Genomic DNA, 18,901 nt, shown 5'->3' with positions numbered 1-18,901 from the left:
GGTTGCCAGTCCAGGACACGGCGGGTCCATAGGTGGTGGACAATGAGAAGGCTCTCGAAAAGAATCAGGATAATGTGTAAAGGAGAGTTAAGGGACATTAAGTCTAAAGTCCCTCCCGAACTAAAACTAGCATTTCAGACTAAATCTAAAGTTACGGGGTATAGTAGGGCTGGTGGGGGGGGGGGGCGTAGTCATCTGGCAGAGGTATAAAAAGAGGCGCAACTCTTCGTTGTGCCTAGGGCGCTAGCAGGGTGTAAAACGGGCCTGTTGAGAAGATTGAGATAGCATTGGAGTTTGGTTACATCATAGATATATTTCTTCAGACAGCACAACAAGAAAGCGGCTACAAATATATCTCTAATATTTATTGCTTGGATGTTGTTATTGAGATTAATTTGAAAAGTGACATTACAAGATTGTGGAGTTCTTATTGTACATAACATAGAGTTAAATAAAACCTGATAAAGAAATAAATGATCACAACATAAAGCAGTGCTAATACCTCTAGTCTGAACACTGATAATTTAAAACTAAGATGCAACCTTGGCTCTTCTTGGAATTATTATTTAATGTTGAAATATAAATTTGGTGTTACCAATTGGAAGTTTTAAAGAGTAATTAGAAATACTAGATTTTATACCTCAACACACTTTAAAGTATTACAATAGATTTTAGGCGAGGTAAATATATTTTTTATTTTAATTTTATACCTTTGGAAGGTCAGAATGGAGTTGGATACAACTCTTTATAGGTCTTCTGGTGTCAGAAAAAATGTAAAAATAATGTTTTTATCACTTCACAAAGAATTATAGACATTTAAAATAGGAAAAGTAGGAAGTGACATATTTTATTGATTTAAAACTTAGGTAAATTATATCATTTTAATGGATTAATATAATACAACCCTTCAATGATTCACTATACAACTGCTAATGTTTCAGCGAATGTTGTCAAAATTTGCAGAATTATTTTTTAAATTATTCACTAAAAAAATACTGTATTGACAGAAAAATGTACAGTGTTGTAAATAATTTCATTCTTAAAATTCAATACAGTTTAGATATGATGTAAAAAATTACCATGTGTTTTAATTTTTGTATAAAGCATGTTAAATGTTAATTTCACCTCATGTTTCTATAATTAATAAAAATTATGAAATAGCTACTTTTTCAAATATTTTGGAAATAATGTTTGTAAATTTTAGAACAATACCTTCTATAGGAAAGAGTGATATACAAAGCATTGATGCAATATGTAGAAAATATCCTTATACAGAAGAGCCTCTGCAGTTTGAGTACTTCTATTTTGTTGCCACAGCTGTGTAGCTCAGTTGCTAAAAAGAGAGAAATAATATTATAAGTTTCTACTAACTGGTAATATACTTTGTTATAAATAAAAATCACTTCATTTCTCCAGCCATCTTTCATATACACTCTGCGCACTCTTGAAATTAACTATGTCTGTTAACAAATAAATGTTTATTTTAAAAAATTCCATAGAAAAAAAATTGTCATTATCGTTCTCACAGCGTGTTTATGTGTGTGGATGTGTTTTTGAGCTTGCATGAGTGTAGTACATCTAAATAACAGACCACACAATTTCCAACACATTTTCTTCAAATAAATGTGGCATAGAGTGTCCTTTCTGAGTGTTACAGAATGAGTTAATTAACTAGTGAAAGCATATAAAGTCTTTAGTTTTTCGTTATTTTTACACCTAACCTCCCTTGACAGAATTAGTACACTTTTCATTAGAAGTATTTTCGTAATTCTGTCTACTGCCAGCTGCAGAAGTTTTTCAGTCTACTACAACTTTTACAGTCATTCAAATACCTAATCAATGATCATTGTCAATTGTCATTTTTATCAGCCTCTTTTTAAAATGTTGTAAATATTTAGCTAAATTTTAAAAATAATACCAAACAAATTTTCAAAATTTGTATAATTATAAAACCTTGAATGGTCACATGATAAAAATAAACAATAACATTCCACACACTTTGGCTGTGCCTACAATTATACACCTAACCACTATGAAGGTAACTTTTTTCAATCAAAAGTCAGATTTTAATTTGAATGTTCATTTTACGTTATGTTGCGCTCAAGAATATAAAACAGTAATCTGAAAATTAATATTACACAAAATTCGATTATTGTTACTACAGAGTATGTGTGCCAAATTAAAAATACTAGGAATAGCAGTTAGTAAAAGTTAGTAGAATAGTTAGCTCCACACCGCAATCAGCTCCTCTACTCCTGCCTTTCTAGGCAAAAAATACTAGGAATAGCAGTTCTGTCAGTCCTGCCTCCTCAAGGAACCTTCTCACGTTAGTGGGGTCAAGCAATACTGGGTAGCTCTTCTACTCTAACGTGATGCTAGCCTTGGACCTTCACTCTTCATTCTACCAACAGGCAGTAAGGAAACTCCTGTCCATCTTGACAGAATATACATGTACCATCTTTTTTCTAGCTAAGTTTTCTCAGGTGTTCATTGATTTTGTAATGCCCTGTAAGAAAGCTCTTCAGTATTCTTAGCCTATTCCTATCAAATCTGGTAAGCTCTCGGCTTTCCTCCGGTCACTGAATTTTGCATATTGTATCATACAAGCTCTCTATGAACTTGTCTCTCTTTCTAATTTTACACCTCTGCGTCAATGATCTGTAATGCTAAGAATCTCAGAAACTACTTAACAAAGAATTTAAATGTCTTGTGAGTGCTAATTTCATCAGACTCTGTCAGTGGCTAGCTACTATAAAGCACTTTGAAATAACGAAAAAGATTGTTAGTTTATAATTAGTTCAGTATTTGACGATAAATGACTTGTCATAGTATTATTGGGAGAATCTCTGCTTATTCTTTTACAATGCTTGTTTTACTTTGACAGACAGAGAGTGGGGGCTCCAGTCATGGCATGGATCGAGAAATGCGGATGTTCCCGGATGAAGGGGAACAATACATTGTCTCTTCTATGGCCCTCACCACTGATTTTCTCATATATGCTTCAGATGTAAGTTACAACAATTTATACGTATCTTATCCTGTATTCGTTATTTAAATTAAAATGTAAAAATCTTGCGTAAATATGATGTAATATATTTATTATTGAATTTTTTCTAACTTATAGAATAATGGTAACCAACCTTTTTTATAGGATTGTCAAAATCTTTGTTTATAATTTTTTGTATTATGGTGTTATTTTAAACTAAATTGACCTTAATCTATACTACTTACATTGTATGTAATATACACTATACATTACTGTGTATGTTTATAATATATAGGATGTTACTGCATTGTCTACCACAGATGAGTCATATCTGGTACTTCCTGCTAGAAGACTGGGTGCAAGTGACTGAATTCCAACATGTCATCAGCATCTATATGTATGTTTATGAAATATGATGTTACTGTATTATCTATCACAGATGGGCCATATCTGGTACTTCCTGCTAGAAGACTGGGTGCAAGTGACTGAATTCCAACATGTCATCAGCATCTATATGTATGTTTATGAAATATGATGTTACTGTATTATCTACCACAGATGGGCCATATCTGGTACTTCCTGCTAGAAGACTGGGTGCAAGTGACTGAATTCCAACATGTCATCAGCATCTATATGTATGTTTATGAAATATGATGTTACTGTATTATCTACCACAGATGGGCCATATCTGGTACTTCCTGCTAGAAGACTGTGTGCAAGTGGTCGAGTTCCAACATGTCATCAGCATCTATATGTATGTTTATGAAATATGATGTTACTGTATTATCTATCACAGATGGGCCATATCTGGTACTTCCTGCTAGAAGACTGGGTGCAAGTGACTGAATTCCAACATGTCATCAGCATCTATATGTATATTTATGAAATATGATGTTACTGTATTATCTACCACAGATGGGCCATATCTGGTACTTCCTGCTAGAAGACTGGGTGCAAGTGACTGAATTCCAACATGTCATCAGCATCTATATGTATATTTATGAAATATGATGTTACTGTATTATCTACCACAGATGGGCCATATCTGGTACTTCCTGCTAGAAGACTGTGTGCAAGTGGTCGAGTTCCAACATGTCATCAGCATCTATATGTATGTTTATGAAATATGATGTTACTGTATTATCTACCACAGATGGGCCATATCTTGTACTTCCTGCTAGAAGACTGTGTGCAAGTGGTCGAGTTCCAACATGTCATCAGCATCTATATGTATGTTTATGAAATATGATGTTACTGTATTATCTACCACAGATGGGCCATATCTGGTACTTCCTGCTAGAAGACTGTGTGCAAGTGGTCGAGTTCCAACATGTCATCAGCATCTATATGTATGTTTATGAAATATGGTTACTGTATTATCTACCACAGATGGGCCATATCTGGTACTTCCTGCTAGAAGACTGTGTGCAAGTGGTCGAGTTCCAACATGTCATCAGCATCTATATGTATGTTTATGAAATATGATGTTACTGTATTATCTATCACAGATGGGCCATATCTGGTACTTCCTGCTAGAAGACTGGGTGCAAGTGGTCGAGTTCCAACATGTCATCAGCATCTATATGTATGTTTATGAAATATGATGTTACTGTATTATCTACCACAGATGGGCCATATCTGGTACTTCCTGCTAGAAGACTGTGTGCAAGTGGTCGAGTTCCAACATGTCATCAGCATCTATATGTATGTTTATGAAATATGATGTTACTGTATTATCTACCACAGATGGGCCATATCTGGTACTTCCTGCTAGAAGACTGTGTGCAAGTGGTCGAGTTCCAACATGTCATCAGCATCTATATGTATGTGTATGAAATATGATGTTACTGTATTATCTACCACAGATGGGCCATATCTGGTACTTCCTGCTAGAAGACTGTGTGCAAGTGGTCGAGTTCCAACATGTCATCATCAGCATCTATATGTATGTTTATGAAATATGATGTTACTTTATTCTCTATCACAGATGGGCCATATCTGGTACTTCCTGCTAGAAGACTGGGTGCAAGTGACTGAATTCCAACATGTCATCAGCATCAAGGCAGTCTACCCTGATATGGTTGGCACCAGGCTCATCTTTATCGATGCCAAGAGCGATGGTTATATCTATAATCCTGTGAGTCCTAGATCAACTGTATCAAAAATAATGTTGCAATACAATGTAATTTGTTATCAGTAACATAACAATAAAATATAACATCCGTCTCAATTATTTCTTTGTTTAGTGTTTGTTAACTCAAAGAAAATAGTAATATATTTTTGAAGAAGATTCTAGTAGTTACCTAATTCTAGGTAACAGATGACTTGGTCCTGATTCCCGATCTGCCCACTTCGGCTGCTGGAGTACTGTGGGACACATGGCACCCTGATCGTAACGTATTCATTGTGTATGACTCAGAGAATATGTACACTTACATCCATATCCGTGATTCCATCAAAGGTTAGTCCTATTATTTGAGGCATGTTTAGAAAGTTTTTAAAGATTCAAGGATTTATAACAAATTGTATTCACTGTAAAGAAAAGTACATGTGATTTTATTTCAATATATTACTTTTTTTCAAGCTGTTCTCTGTTAAGTACAGTATTTTTTTTTATATCAGAAATGAGTTATTGATTTTGTTGTCGGAGAAATTACTTGTCATCTACTCAGCCAAGATTTGACAAGTTTTTCCGTTTCGTCATAATTAGAGAAAGATTTCTCCTTCACCTCCATCCCCAACATAGTTTCAAATAGCTGAAAAATAATAATTATGATGTGCAATATCAAACTGTGGCTTGTTTTTTACTTATTGATTATAAACAACTTTTCCCCTTTCCTCAACACACTCAACGAAAGCTTTTTTCCTATGTACAAAACTCGTTCTGTTGTGTTGAGCAGTGTCCATTGAGAGCAAGATATAGGTACAACTAAGCCTCTCCTTTAAAACTTGGTCACAGCTAAAATGAAAATCTGTTGCTAATAACTTAGTTATTAGTTTATTTGAACATGTTGAGAGGATAAAGGAGGAGAACTGAAGATAATAGTTTTCTTTCATTGCTGTCTTTGAACCAGCTGAGTATTTTCTCGCTTCCCATGATCTGTTTATAATTCTTATTATTTCATTACTTTTAAAATGTCCTCTATCATTATGTAACTTGCATTAAATTCAATTTACCTTGATAATAAAATATTTACATTAGTAATGAGATATAACAAATGAAAAACAATTATGTTAATTATAAATATTTTATCAGCAGAATTATTTTCTGTTACCAGAACAATTCAAAACAATCAAACAACTTAACATTAAACTATATAACAGTGGTTAATAAAAAGGCTAAAACAATACATAAAGTTCAAACTTAACTAAGAATGAGATGAGTGAAGTATACTGTTTTCTTCTGAAAACTTCTGTGACATTCTATCACACCAAGTAGTAATGGATAGGAAAAATACTGTTTATTGGATGAAGAAGACACGAATTTCTGGAAGAAAAATGTTATTTTTCATTGATACCTTGGATTAGACTGTTCTGACATATAAATACACAAAAATAAAATAAATAATAAATAGACTGTTGGTATTCAAAAGAAAAAATGTTAAATCAGTAGGATTTTTGGATTTTGAGTCATGGAAGGCGTGCAAGTAAACTTCTTGGTTAGAATATTGACGAAAAATCATTAAACAATAAAAATGTATTAGATATTGTGTATGGTATCAACAATGTGGCTAAATATAAAAGGTGATGAAGCACTGACCAAAATAAAAATTCTTGACATAAGCAAGAAAAGAACAAAAATAATGTCAGTGGACCTTCCAAACAGATTTGACTTGGTGCTAGTCTTGCGTCAATCAAGAGAAAGAGGATTATCATCGAATCTGATTTAACAGATAATGGTTACTCATGATACGTATTGGTTTATAAGTTAGTGAAAAAACATCATCTTTACTTTGATGTGCTTTGGTAATTCCTGAATTCTTTCAGTTAAATAAAAGTTTGTTTCCAGACAATGAAAGTTTCAAAAACATGTACTTTGTCATGATTATATTCCTACATGATTAACAAGTTACCTGTAACTCTTTATGCATCCACATATTCTTTAAAAAGAGAATATATATATATATATATATATATATATATATATATATATATATGTTTACATATTTAAATCGTAATAATATGTACTTATAAACCATACTAATAATTTTCCTTACCTGTGGTAAGTTACACCTTCAATTTTCCCACGGTTGTTGCAACCATAAGCCACACAACTTTGTGGCATGGTTGGTAGACAACTGGACGCTGCAGTTTAGTATAAACAACTGAGAACTGACAGATATGCGTAGCGGTGGCTCCTGCCGCGCTCCAGTCGCTTGGGTCCAGGTGACTCACCGTTCCCCCCACTCCTCTTGTGGGCATCGCCGCTGTTCGCATGGCTTCACTGCCGCGCTCGGATGGCCTCTCTATTTCTATTCTGTGCTCTATGGGTAGGGGTGATTGGTAGCTGTCAACATAGCTGGGCTTAGTCTGACTCTGGGAAACAACTAACCACTAATAGAAAGTCAACACACACACACACACACACACACACACACACACACACACACACACACACACACACACACATATATATATATATATATATATATATATATATATATATATATATATATTATACATAAACATTTATGCATATGATGCACTCATTGCTACATATATGTGTTAGCAATACATTAGTAACCCAGTAGCTATTGAGTTGATGGTAAGATTGTCTTACACTGACTATTCTGTTGCCCTAGGACAGAGGGTGGTGAGGGTGGGAGTAACCAAGCTCCCAACAGATCAGATCCCCTTGGTGCTTCACTCTGGTGAGGTAAGTCTATGTGTTTTCATATCACATATTCTTCATATCACATTCTTTTTCATAAAAATCTTAATTTTATGCTAAATGATATTTTCGAATTATATTTTTATAGTAGGTTAAAACTTGTTTCCCTTTATTTTTAGAGAGATACCATGGCTATAGAATCACTCTAAATTTAGTTTAAAAACTATAAAATATAAATATCTTTGTCTGTTTAAAATGTGAATTAACATTGCTGATATCTAATATATCAAATAAATATAACATTCTAAAATACTAACATTACACTACTAGCCTACCTAAGCTATAAAGTAAAACCAAACAACTTCTTTTGTTGCAGAAAAAATTAAACAACCGTCACTTAATTTTAAATTTATTTCACAATGACTTTCAAAATCAAAGATACTGTACCTGGTGTGAACTAAACCAAAATTTAGAGTACAATAATTTTTTGAATAAAGAGGAGCTCCTCCTGGAATAAACTAATAGACCAATACATTTACAACAACCTTAAATAACTGGTAGTATTTTAAGAGTTCCATCTATGCCTCTACAAAGAAGAGTTGGAAGTGAAGATTTCCAGCATGGCTTTTCAAAGAACTAACCAGCCAAAATTATAGAAACCTAAAAGATATTTTAACTCAGGCATAAAGTCTCTCCGTCTTCAGCTAGGAAGTTGTATACTACTTAGCCACCAATATAACAAGAAGTTCCATGAGGAGTTCATATGCATCTACATAATTAACTAGGCTTGATTAACAGGAAAAACTGCAGATTGGTTTCGGAGCTACTTATCAGGGAGAACTCAGTCAGTAGAAATAAAAAGTACAGACCAAGGAAAGAAAAAAAACAACTAGCTCCAGACCTTTGCCTGTTAAAAGAGGTGTTCCGCAAGGATCAGTCCTACGCCCTATCCTTTACATTATCTTTGTGAGTGACTTTCCTGAGTGCAATACTTAAAAAGGTATTGCTCCATGCTCATGTACGCAGATGACATGACACTCCTGCTACAAAATAAACAATCTTCGACCTTGGAAATAGACACATACATTGCCATAAACATGGCAATAGAATACTGTCAAGCAAACGACCTGGTATTGAATCAAAGATTCAGCAACTAATAATGGGAAGGAAGAAAGAAGAAGTGCTGGAATTACCGGACGCTGAAAGAATGGACAACGTAAAGTACCTTGGAATATTAATTGACAAATCTCTTTCTTGGAGTGACCATATCGACCAACTATGTGGGAAACTTAGCACAGTTTTATATGTCCTAGTCCGCTTAAAACAAGTTGCTAGCCTAGAAATAGTAAAATTTGTATACTATGCTCTCTTCGAGAGTCACCTGGGGTACGCAATAACTGTCCGGGGCAACTCCTTTAAATTTAACACTCAAAGGGTACTAGTGCTTCAGAAAAAAGCAATCCGTATACTAACGGGAACAGGACCTCTAGAATCGTGTAGAGGTGCTTTTAAACAGCTAAAAATACTAACCTCAGTAGCCCTGTACATCTTAGAAGTAGTTTCATATGCAAGTCAACAACATCTGGCAAGAGGAAATGACGTTCACACCCTCAACACAAGAGCCACACACGACTACATACTTCCCACCCATCGTCTGACTCTCTACGAAAAACAACCCACCTATGCTGGTGCAAAATTTCTTAACATCCTGCCACAAGAGTTCAAGAACACCACGGAACAGCAACAACTCCGACGAAAACTGATCGACTGGCTTCTTGACCGGCCTTTTTATACAATAGAGGAATTCCTGAACTGGAGGACTAACTACCTGACCACATCTCTCGAACCACTGTGATTTATCTCAACTTAAAAAAATTGTATTTCGCTTAATGACACCATTCTTGTCTCAATGATAATGAATAAAGTATATTGTCTATTGTCTTGTCATATGAGGACTACACAGAATAGACAAGGTATCCTTCCTAGAGGTGTGCGTTCCGACTGGAATGTTCCAGGCTTGGACCTTGTTCCGCTAGATAGTTCCAGTTCTATGTGTTCCATCCGAGAGTGCTTGTCTACTTATTTAAGTTTCTGGCCGATTTCGTTCCAGTACAATACAATACTACGTTCCGATATTTGAATTCAAACAAAAAGTTATCTGCTCAAGTTGTTTTTGTGCATCATAGATACACAGTTCTATAAAAATTTACTTTTGTAAATGCTTATATTCGCAAATATCAATTTAAATTCTAAATTCACTCATCCACCTATACTGTCAGTATAGGTGATCAAAGTAAACTAAACAATTTTATTAAAGACAGTTTTATTCAAACAACAACAAACACAATAAGAAATATTTCTAAAATGAAATTGAAATTGAAATATTTTAGAATAATGATATAAAATACAACGAGTGAAATTGAAACATTATTATATTTAGAAGGTTAGTTTGAAGCAGTAAAATAAATATATATGTTAAAAGAAATTCCATTATTTAAATATTAAAACTCAACTATATTAATACTCAATTACTACTAATGATCCCAAATTTAAACTGTTAGTTTAAAATTAAAGAAATATTTTTATTGCTATAGAGAGCCTTAAGAAAACTATAGCTGTGCGAAAATGTAATTTGGTAAAGTTCATTTGTTAAGTCTACGGACAGTAAAAATATTAATTATTAATTGTTAACATATAAATGAATAATTATTTGAATATACTAATAAAAATAATTAAGTACAGGTTGCCACATGAAAATATTGTGGTTGCCTGGAATTCAGAGCGGAACTGGAACATTTACCAACCTAGTCATTCCGCTTAACAAATTCAGAACACCCGGAACCATTTTGGCATAGACGTGATGGCGTACACCATTTTGATGGAACATGGAGTTCCAAGTTTAACAGAACCGGAGTGCCCAGAACTTCTAAGCATGTAACCTGTTCCGACGGAACGTGGAGTTCATGGAGTTCCAGGTCCGTTCCGGTTCCAGAACGTTCCGATGGAACTGTTTTATTTTTTTTGCACATCTCTAATCCTTCCAAATCACCAGCCAGTCCCGTTAAACACCAGTCTTCTGCTAAATAGCAAGCTTCAATTGATGCAGGTCTGTCCTTTCTTGATGTCTCCGCTCAAACACCATAAAATGTCTTTCCAATAATTATGAGTTCTACAATTCACCCTGAGGACTTGATGTGAGTGGCTGTTAAATTGATGGGATTATGGGATCCAGGAAATCTGTTGAGCATGTCTCCTATGTAGGATATTGTATGTAGTGCCAACAATGGCTTATCAATATCTGTTTACTAAACCCAGGTTTGACTTCCAGACAGATATACCAATCAAAATACTGTATCAGTGGGAAAAAAATTATGCCTTATGTCATGTGTTACTCTAATCTCTAACACGAATTAGAGTAAAAAAGTTCTCAGAATAGGTTTTTATATTTTTACAGAGTAAAGTTAAAACCTTACAATTCTATTTTACGTCAAAATACTTTCCTCCTTCTGTCAAAAAGTGCCTATTCCGTCTGGACGTTTAAGTTCACTTGTAGTCTAATGTATTTTCAGTACTACATTTTAGCTTATCTTATTTACTAGATCAACAAAATGTTATATATATAAGTTCTGAACTGTTTATATGTAGTATATAATTACTATATTAATGTTTTTAAATTTTATGTTTAAAATTTTTTATGATTTAATTGTTTAATTTTATTATTCAATAAAATTCTTTTCTGATGCCATGGTGGACTGATATTTACAATATATAGTCTAGAACACATCTTGTCATATAGTCCAAATTTAAAAGCGTGTACACTTTTCAGTATAAATATATTATCAACAAGAATAAAGTCACATCAGTACGTACAATGTAACTTACAAAACAGAATGTCTTTGATTCATAATAAATTAATCATTTACATACGCCTGTTATGTGGCAGACCAGGTAGGCCAACCATCTTGTTTTTATTAGTTTCTGTGTGTTATGTGTTGTTTTATTAACATTTATATTTTTTTAATATTCAAACCAATCTTCTTGGTATCAAGCATTTTAAAACCTCTCTGTATTTAAAATTGAATTTGTGTTATGTTTAATATTTAATAATATTAAATTCAATTTCAATTTTAATATTTATTTAAACCAATATTCATGCTCGGTCTCCAAGACAAACAATGTTCCAAACCGGAGATAAATAACCTTTGGGATAAAAGAATTGGAAAGGAGATATTATATCAACACACTACAACGGATTTGACCTTTCATTGAGTAGTAAGTCAATTTAGCAAAGTATTAGATAAGACTATCACTGCCAAGTTATCAATCTAAAAGGCTGCCCTAAAAGGCTGCAATCGATTTCTCTTCTATCTGTTATCAGTATGTCTGCAGAATATATAAAACAATGAACTTAGATATAGACTTGAAATTTTGCATGGAACTTTACTACTACATATGTAAAATTGAGTTGATCACTTCCTTCCCCCCTCCCCTTGCATTATTACAGGACAAATTTGAGTACAGAAGTTGGGTAAAGGGGACATTTCAAACAATGAGGTGAACCATATTCCACCATGACGCTGTTAAAAACGCCCATGGTCTCAAAATGTAACAAAGCTTGTTACATTACATATGATAGGTATACTCTTGTATATTGGTTTTAACAATTATTTTTATAAAATTAGAGTGTATAAGATGTGGTCAATTTTTTAAATCTGTATTGAAAATCACAACATTCAAATTGTTCACATGACAGTTGATTTAATTTTGTTAATTTTTTCAGTCAGGCAATGATAACCTCAGTGTAATATTTGCCTTAAAAAGATTTTTGTTAGTCTAATTGGTGATAAAACCAATGCTGAACAGGTGACGTTAGAGACGTCAGGTGGCAAGCTGAACTCTGTCTGCCTGAGCACGCACACAACGGCCCCTGTTGCAGCTGCTCTCGGCCAGTCTGACAGTCTTCATTCCATCCTGGACCTGCATCTGGCCCTCATGAGGTCAGTCCCATTCAACTGTTTTGTTTACAAATTTAAATTGATATATTTATTGTGTTGGTGCGACACAAGAAAATAAATATATTGTATATAGAGAAGATATCAATAGATGAATGAATTGAATCATTAGACAGATAAATGAGTATGACTCAATTCTTGGCTTCAGCCGAGTTGGTTCGTCTTTAAGAAGCACCCATCATGCGCGAGTGTCAGTCAGTTAATTGTGCTAGTAATTAAAGGTTCACCAGTAACCATGTCTAGTTTCTCCTAGAGTCTGCATTTTTTTTCTTTGCATACAATATAACCCTTGCGGTAATAATAGTATCGGCCATGACGGTTATGTTGTCCACCCGGGTGACATTGTCGTGAGCGCAACGATTATGTAAGTGCTTTTGCAACACTAATTCCTTCATCAATTCTTGTCGAACACCCAGCAGGGATCACTTCTGGCTGGTTTATACCTACCAGTTGAACCCACCACTGGGCACAGCAAAAACCGATGTGCCACTTCAATCTGGGCAACCTTATGGATGTCCAGTAGTGGCACATCACTAACCGCAAATGTTGAGATTCTGGGGTTCATGGGCAATTCGATAGGTCTAATCTACTGTGGAGGATGGCTGTTGGAGTTGGTGGGGTTTGTTCCCTTACCTCAGAGGCTCTTGTTAACCTCAACAAGGGTGTGCCATCCCCTGCCTACTTTGACTGGAGAGGCTGGTTCACAGCTGGCCTCCCTTCTTCCGGGATGACTTTGAGATGTAGTGCCCTAATTCCTCATGGATCTCAATAGGAGGCGGCCCCTACTCCCTAACCTTACCCATCCTGAATATCCTATCACTCCGGAAACAGCGCAAAGGTCCTTACAGGACTAAGTGCAATTTATAAGCTTCTTGTCCTAAGAGAACAAAAAAAAAAAAAAAAAAAAAAAAAAAAAAAAAAAAAAAAAAAAAAAAAAAAATCTTGTCAAAATCTAATATTTCATATAGTGCCATAATTACAGAATTTTGAAGTTTCTTTTGTATCCTCTATGGAATCTAATCGATTGTTTTGGTGGTCAATATATCAATGTATTTTTAAATTTACTCAAAAAACCAGTGTATAAGGTTTCATTATTATATATATATATATATATATATAGATTGGGTATTTTTAAGAATTGAGCCATGTATGTTTATTTTTTTGAATGTATATAAAAAAAGTTAATAAAATGGCTATTCCACATTTTTTATTGATGTTTGAACAATAAGGCACTGTTTGTGAGAATTTGATAAAAACTATTTTGCAAAAGTAAATTTTAACATTCAACATTGTAAAATGGGTCATCAGATAATAGTAAGTACTTACTATTAATTTCTGATTCCTTAGAATAAAAAATATGCAACAAAATATGCCTGTCATCGTGGATAAAAACACATCATCTGGAGAGTCAGAGTAGGCTACTTAGCCCTAACTTCACATGGTAAAATAAGACACCATTTACTTTTTTACTTTTACTATCATGTTTTATACGATACTATGCTTTAAAAAATTGCAGTTCTTGCAAGTAAAGAGCCCATTTATACTCATTCTTGGTTTTAGTTCGCTTAAGTTTTAGTGATAACTGAAATTTAACAGTATGCAATTAATTTAATAGTATAAATAGGGGGGTATAAATTTTGTTAGTAAACAGTTTAGTGTAAGCTTTCAACACACCAATAACATTTTTTATCACTTAAAAAGCTTGGTACTCTGGTCACCTGACCATTTGGTAATTTATTTAAAAAAAAACATTGTTGTTTACTCATTCAGGGTGGCTTACAGGTACCAAAAATTACTGATTACTTTAGCTGAACCCTATAAACACTGGGATCATGAATTTAATCATAGGTATCTCTAACAATTCAGATACCGAAAACATTTTAATACTTTAATTTATTTTAAGCATTTGCACAGATCTTTAGTTTGATTTCTTGTGTAATAAACACACATCATATAGTAGCCTACAGTGCTTACAGATCCTAAAATCGTTGGGCACTACAAATTTTGTATTTTTAACATTTAACTGGACATCTAAATTATGTAAAGTAGTTTTACAGCTATCTGGCTATGTGGTGCTTGATTTAAAGCCAATTTCCAAAAGTCATGTAATTTTAGTGTTGGGCAAATCCAGATTTTCAAATCTTGAATCCGATTCTAAATCTTAAGAAATCAATTCTCGAATTGCTAATCCTAATATCTCTCTTTTTTGACCTATATATGATTTTAACAAAATCGTCTCCATTCCAATTTCTATTATTTTTAAACCTTTAGAGAAAATACTAACTGCAAGCAAAATATTATTTACAAAAGATAAATAATTTGTTAATTAGATTATTTATTTACAGGTTTACAAACACAAAGTATGATAAAAACCTGTTTCATGATCAGTAATTTGCATAATATCGATCTACTGTAATTCACAAATAAAATAGCATACTAACTTACTGCTTGTGCTAATATACTTACTTACTTACTTACTGCCGGGGCGTAACAAATCTCAGTCGATTCTTTGCCTCGTCTATGAGCCTCTTCCACGCCACCCTGTCTTCCGCCAGATCTACAGACCCTCCACACCGGGTCACATCTTCGACCACTTGATCGCACCATCTTATCTTTGGCCTACCCAAAGGGCGCCTTCCTGCCGGTACCGCCTGGTAGACCTCTTTTAACCTTGTGCCCTGTGAATGATTGTTTTATATAAATATGTTGTGCTAATATAAATATGAAAAATACTATCTGCAAGCAAAATGTTATTTGCAAAAGTGAGATATTTGGTAATTATACAACCTACCTGTAGGTTTTCATACACAAAGTACAACAAAATTACATTTTCATGATTCGCGTAATACCGATCAGCTGTCATCCACGAATAAATAGAGAAGACTCCCACCACTGAGCGAACATAAATATAATAAATACTAAATGTAAGTAAATTATTATTTACAAAAGTTTAGAAAAAGTATGGTTTAGCAATCTGTATTTTGTACACTGTCCATCTGCCGATAATTAATGACATGGTGGATCTCCGCAGATTTCAATATTGAATCCTGGTGATTGAATCTGAAAATTCGGTGGATTTGAGATTTAGCTTCAACTCATCACTATGTAATTGTGTTTGATTTTGTTCTGTTAAATTTAGTTCACTGTTTTTCTGTTAAGTACTGTTAAATGTTCTCTCTAAGTATGTATATCCGGCCTTGTGATTTTAGTTATTGATGGTGGCTAGCCTGATGGTTCGTTTTGTTGGTTTCACTTATTACTTAGAATAGAATAGAATAGAATAGAATAATGCTTTATTTCTGAACATCAAGTACAGAGAATGGTGTCAAGTATGTTGAGGTTAGACAATCAATATTGGATGAATATACAATGTTATCATGTTCTTAAGTTAAGTCCACTGTCTTTGGTCTTGTCAAGAAACTCTTCGATTGAGTAGACTGGATTATCTGTCAACCAGGAGCTCAATCTGTGTTTCAGCGCTTTCAGCGCTTCGCCTGTCAGTAGCTTGAAGTCAGCAGGGAGATGGTTTTCTTTCATAAAGAGCTGTCCTATGTCTCGCAACGGGGATTCTTGATGAATGTCTTAGTGTCATGAAAAATGTAATCTTGTTTCTTTTGGGAGTCCTAATTTATCAACATGGAGTATGACTGCCTGTATGTAAATTGAGATTATGTTTTAATTTTGAGGTTTTTAAATTCTTCTCGGCAAACTGTCTCGTGCTTTTAGGTTTGCTATGGATCTTATAGCTGACTTCTGGATGGTGAGTATACGATTTAAGTTGGTAGTTGATGTGCCACCCCATACTACTATACCATACCTCAAGTATGTCTCAAATAAAGCAAAGTATGCCATCTTTGCTGCTTCTATGTTGCTGATGCATTTAATTCTTCTTATTACATAGAGAGCAGAGTTGAGTTTCTTGCACAGGATGTCAATATGTGGGCCCCATGTCAAATTTGAGTCTAGAGTGAGACCCAAAAGGTCAGTTTGGTCTGCAAGGTCAATATCAGGAAGGGCCGGGATTTGTTCACCTCTTCTGCTGAAATTGATCTGTTTTGTTTTAGAAGGGTTTGCTACCAAGTTATTTGTAAGGCAGTAGGTCGTTATGTCATGTTTAGGGCAATGTATGCACTGATGCTGATGTCCTCTGGTGTGTCTCCTTTCAGTAAAAGGGTTGTGTCATCTGCGTACATCACCACCGAACTGTAGTCCTTGATGTAATCAGGGAAGTCATTTGTCAAAAGTATAAAAAGTACAGGCCCAAGCACCGATCCTTGTGGTACTCCTCTTTCAATCGAACGTAACTTTGATTTTACTGTTCGAGTAACACCATTTTCCATGTAACTGAGCTCTACCAGTTGACTCCGTCCTCTGAGATAGCTTTCAAAACCAGTGTTTAGCAGTTTCCTGGACCCCTAGTGCCTCTAACTTATCAAGAATGATATCATGGCTAAGGCAGTCGAACGCTTTTGAGTAGTCAAGGAGAACAGCCAGTGGTGTATTTGCCTTTGTCAATGTGATCAATAATAAATTCTACTAGGTCTGTTAAGGCTGTGGCTGTAGATCTAACCCTTTAAAAAACCATGTTGGCAGTTAGTGAGGAGGTCAAGTTGTGTCAAATGGTCTATGAGTCTCTTCAGGACGATTTTCTCAAAGATTTTGGAAAAGGTGGGAATTATTGAAATGGGGCGATAGTTACTGAGGTTGGTTGAGATTCCTTTCTTCAGTTTTGGGTACACTTTTGATACTTTGAGAGCCGAGGGGAAAATGCCGCTTTTTGAAGGATTTGTTGATAAACTTCAACAAGAGGAGCAATGAGTGTTTCAGCACAGTGTTTTTACTAGCTTAGCAGAGATTTCATCTAGACCACTGGAGGTTTTATTATTCTTCAGGGGAGGAGATGATTTCTTCAACTTCCCTCACAGTTGTGTCTGTTAGAATAAGCTTTGTCTGTGTTAGCCTAGGCCTAGGTGTTGTGACTCTAGTAGATGGTTGATTTAGGTTGCTAGCTGCTCTTAATGTGTCCTCTGCGATGTTTGAGAAATAGGTGTTGAGTTCTTCTACAATGTCTTCAGGTTTTTTCTATGGTTTTCCGTTCAGTAATTAATTTGATGAGTGGATTGTTCTTCTCCCCTCTTTTTGTAGCCCTCTCAGAGTTCACTATCTCCCAAGCTGCTTTGGATTTATTGCTGGACTGCTGTATATGGTTTGCTGCACTCTCTTGCCTTAATTTCCTCAGTCTTAGGTCATATTGCTTCTTTTTACTAGCCATGGCAGATCTGTTTCTCTCTAGCCCTGTCAATTCATACATACGAAGCAACTGAAGATAGTCCTGCTTTAGTTGGGTAATTTCTATGTCATTGTAGTTAAACATAGGTTTTGCTTTTTCTCTGCCTAAGTTTCTTTAGTGGACATGCAGCATTTATTTCCATAGTCATAGTATTTAGAAGATTGTTATAGGCTTCATCGGCTGATATCGTTGAGTAGACTTCGGTCCACATTTGTTGTGCAAGGCCAAGTTTAAGGTGGTTAAGTGTATTAACATTTTATTTGTCTTCTGATTTGGGATGTCTGTCTTGGTTGCTCGGTGGTAATATCTAGCACACAAAGTTGTCCTTTGTGATCTGATAGACATGTATCAAGTATGTGCACTTTGAGGCTCTCTATGGGGAAGTTTGTACAAACACAATCAATCGAGGAAGCTGAGTGATAAGTAATTCTAGTTGGCGGAAGAACTAGAACTTGGTAGGTTTGTTTTCTTTTATAATCTAAAAGTTTGTTTACATTGTGTGTAATGATGAAACTTGAAAACTTAAAGTAATTATGAAGTTTATAAAGTGTTGAAGGGTGATTTTTAAAGTAATTTAAATGACATCGTTATCTCTACATCTTGAAAAATGTTTTAGGACTAAAAAGTTAACATAGTAGAGTAATGAATAATAGCACAACTGTAAATCATTCACTTGTGTACAGTAAAAAAATGTTTAAGTTAGTTGTAAAAAGCATAATGGACCATCAGAAAAAGACTAATTTTTACTGTAAAAGTAGTGACCTAATTTTTATTTTTGTTTA

General features: G+C 34.5%; 1 protein-coding gene across 1 annotated transcript in view; it reads left to right on the top strand.

The window, feature by feature from the left end:
- The window catches only part of LOC124359122 (WD repeat-containing protein 19), a 79,222-nt gene that overhangs the window by 36,012 nt on the left and 24,309 nt on the right, over nucleotides 1-18,901 (top strand). Inside the window, exons 9-13 of the mRNA XM_046811586.1 lie at nucleotides 2,885-3,007; nucleotides 4,974-5,123; nucleotides 5,300-5,447; nucleotides 7,789-7,862; nucleotides 12,681-12,814. Coding sequence (XP_046667542.1) covers nucleotides 2,885-3,007; nucleotides 4,974-5,123; nucleotides 5,300-5,447; nucleotides 7,789-7,862; nucleotides 12,681-12,814 — 629 coding nt within the window. The remainder of the gene's footprint in view (nucleotides 1-2,884; nucleotides 3,008-4,973; nucleotides 5,124-5,299; nucleotides 5,448-7,788; nucleotides 7,863-12,680; nucleotides 12,815-18,901) is intronic.

Source organism: Homalodisca vitripennis, chromosome 4 (genome assembly GCF_021130785.1).
Source record: "Homalodisca vitripennis isolate AUS2020 chromosome 4, UT_GWSS_2.1, whole genome shotgun sequence".
Classification (NCBI taxonomy): Eukaryota; Metazoa; Arthropoda; class Insecta; order Hemiptera; family Cicadellidae; genus Homalodisca; species Homalodisca vitripennis.
The sequence above is the reverse complement of the archived record's forward strand: the minus strand, read 5'-3'. Positions and strand labels throughout refer to the sequence as shown.